The sequence below is a fragment of the Setaria italica genome, chromosome VI, assembly GCF_000263155.2.
Source record: "Setaria italica strain Yugu1 chromosome VI, Setaria_italica_v2.0, whole genome shotgun sequence".
NCBI lineage: Eukaryota > Viridiplantae > Streptophyta > Magnoliopsida > Poales > Poaceae > Setaria > Setaria italica.
In genome coordinates this window covers 28,844,786-28,847,531 of record NC_028455.1, presented here as the reverse complement: position 1 = coordinate 28,847,531, position 2,746 = coordinate 28,844,786, and the positions used below count along the sequence as shown (strand labels likewise).

The 2,746-nt window shown below is 52.0% G+C and overlaps 1 protein-coding gene across 1 annotated transcript; it reads left to right on the top strand.

Moving 5' to 3' along the window:
• The first annotated feature begins 220 nt into the window (after positions 1–220).
• Positions 221–760, top strand: LOC105914598 (glycine-rich cell wall structural protein-like). The gene has a single exon (XM_012846853.1). It carries the CDS (start codon positions 221–223, stop codon positions 758–760), a length of 540 nt encoding a protein of 179 aa, XP_012702307.1.
• The last annotated feature ends 1,986 nt before the right edge of the window (positions 761–2,746 follow it).

Sequence of the window (2,746 nt, the reverse complement as noted above, 5' to 3'; positions counted from 1 at the left end):
CGCGTTGCCGTGTCCTCAACCCGCGCCTATAAATTTCTACCGGCTCGCAACCCCGCCATCTCCGCAACCATCGCACAGTTAACTAGACGCAAAAAAGAAGCTAGCTCGCCGGTCGCCACCGAGAACAAACGCGCAGGAGTTCTTGGTTCCGGCGCGATCCAGGCAAACACAGCGCCTGACGGCGCGGTTCGATCCCATGGCATGCGCGCACGGAGCCACGATGGCGCACGCGAAGGCGGCCGTCGTCGTCCTCGGCGCCGCGGTGATCGCGTCGTGCCTTCTCGCGGCTGAGAGCCGCCACATTGCTGCCCGGAAGGACCTGGGCGTCGGCCTCGGCGGCGGCGGCACCGGCGGGGTCGGTGTCGGCACGGGCGGCGGCCTGGGGGTCGGCGCGGGTGGCGACGTGGGAGCCGGCTCAGGGGTTGGCATTGGCGTCGGCGGCGGCGGCGACTCTGGCTCGGGCTCCGGGTCTGGCTCGGGTTCCTACTCTGGCTCCGGTTCTGGGTCGGGGTCCGGTGGTGCAGGGTCATCGGCCGGGTCCGGTGCCGGTTCATACGCCGAGTCGGGAGCCGGTTCTAACGCGGGGTCCGGTGGAGGAGGCTCGAGCGCTGGCTCGAGGGCCGGCTCGTACGCTGGCTCTAACGCCGGTGATGGAGGATCCGGCGCGGGCTCTGAAGCTGGCTCGTACGGCGGCCCCGGAGCCGGCCCACACGGGAGCTCCGGTGCTGGCTCGTACGCGGGGTCCAGAGCCGGCTCCTAAGCTGGCAGCGGCCATGGCAAGTGAGCAGCTTGCATGCGGCGTGCCAAGACTATATTGCTCTACAGTCTACACTCATATGTATGTGCTAAAATAAAATTAAGACCTAGGAGAAGCTTGCTAAATGTATTTGTGGCATCGTATTCCTTGTACAAGAGTACTCATGAATAAGTTTTTAGATGTGCGTGCGATTTTTCACTCATGAATAAAAATTAAGTCACAAGTCACGCGAAATATGCGCGTGCGCACTGCGTGGGATTCGAACCCACAACCTCCAACCTCGCGTGTAGCTTCTTTACCATCCCATCTACACACCACATCTAACTATACAGGGGATGCTATCCTTTTGTATTAACTCGTGGGGACCCTTTTATCCCGGTTGGTATTACAAACCGGGATAAGAATTTTTTTTTATTTTTAACTTTTTTTTATTTTTAAAAATAACCTCACCGGGATTTAATTTGCGCCGCGTAACCTTTTTTGCCGCGCCAGACCGCCTGGCGTGGCAGGAAGACGCTGCCGCGCCGCATGCACTGGCGCGGCGGGCCCCTGCCACGCTGGCGCGGCGAGTCGCGACGCCAGGTGGGTGCTGACGTGGGCGGACGCTCGCCGCGCCAGCCCGCCTGGCGCGGCAGCGTTGCTCTACACTAATTCCACGTGCCGGCCCCCTTCCTCCTCCCTCCCTCCCTCCTTTCTTCCTCCTCCAGACTTGCCCAAGCCCGAGCTCCTTGCGCCGCCCCCCGCCGCCCACCCCTAAATCCACCCAAAATCCGGCGTTTTCGGTGGGGGAAAGTAGTGGAAATCGATCCCTGCTTCGTGTGAAAGGTATTCCCCTACTTTTTCTTGTGTTTTACCATTGCATTTGGTAGATCAGAGGATGTTTAGGTGACTTAGGGTTAGGTTGGTGATTTCAATTTTGAATGAAATGCAATGGTGTTTTGTGTTAGATGATACGTAGTTCATACGCAATTGAGTCTCTGCCCACGATATTGACATGTAGAACTTGTCGATTTAGGTATATATTCATTGAATCGTATAGTGCAATGTATATGTGTATTTTTTGTTTGCAATTTGTCCAATATATGTAATGTGTGTAGTTGATATGTCGAATATGTGCAATGTGTAGTGTATATGACATGGTGAAATGTTTGTATTTTGTAGATGGATCGTTTAGTTCGATTTTTTGATGGTGGTGTTGTGAAACAAAATGGGGAGTTAGAGAATATGAATGAGTCAATTGAATTCTTCGAGGGTCCTCCAAGTTTTAGTGATTTAGTTGACTGTGTAATGAGGAAGTATGGATGTAGAGTGGATGAGATTAGTTTGAGAGGTCGTTTTGATTGTGGGAAAGCTAGAGCTCATTATGTTCTCATGAAGTTAGCATCCGATGCGAATTGGAAGCACTATAAGGATGTAGTGCACGAAGCTAATGTTGCATGTTTTGAGATTATAGTCGAAATTATTCGTATGCCTGACCTAAATGTTGTCATGAGGGAGGAAGTGGCGGTAGTGAACCATAATGGTAACCAGGAGTCAGAAATGTTGCATCACGTGTTAGGTGAAACAGAACGTGATTTTGACTTGGCTATTGCCAATGATGATTTTCCCAATAACATTTTTGAGAGGGATGAAGCAAATATAGATGTTGATAATGTCTCTACGGGTTCCGAAGATTGTGAATTGGAGGAAGATGGGGTAGTAGGTGTGGAGGTAGAGGGGGAATCACTATTTGAGAGTGGTGGGCATGAATATGAGGACGTCGGGGTAGAAAATGAGGAGGATGGACCGCAATTTGACACCGCAACCGTGCATGATGTAGAAGGCATTCGTCGTATGGACGATTATTTTTCTTACACCCAGTATGAGTTGCGGTTGTTAAAAGAACGTGATGTCAAACTGCCATCCATTCCCAATGATAAGGATATCAGTATGGTTCACAAAGCAATATGTGAATCTAGTATGGTGAATGCCGAAGGAACGTCCATTGGT

Coding starts and splice junctions, on each gene's coding strand:
- LOC105914598 (XM_012846853.1), top strand. CDS start 221: ATGGCGCACGCGAAGGCGGCCGTCGTCGTCCTCGGCGCCGCGGTGATC.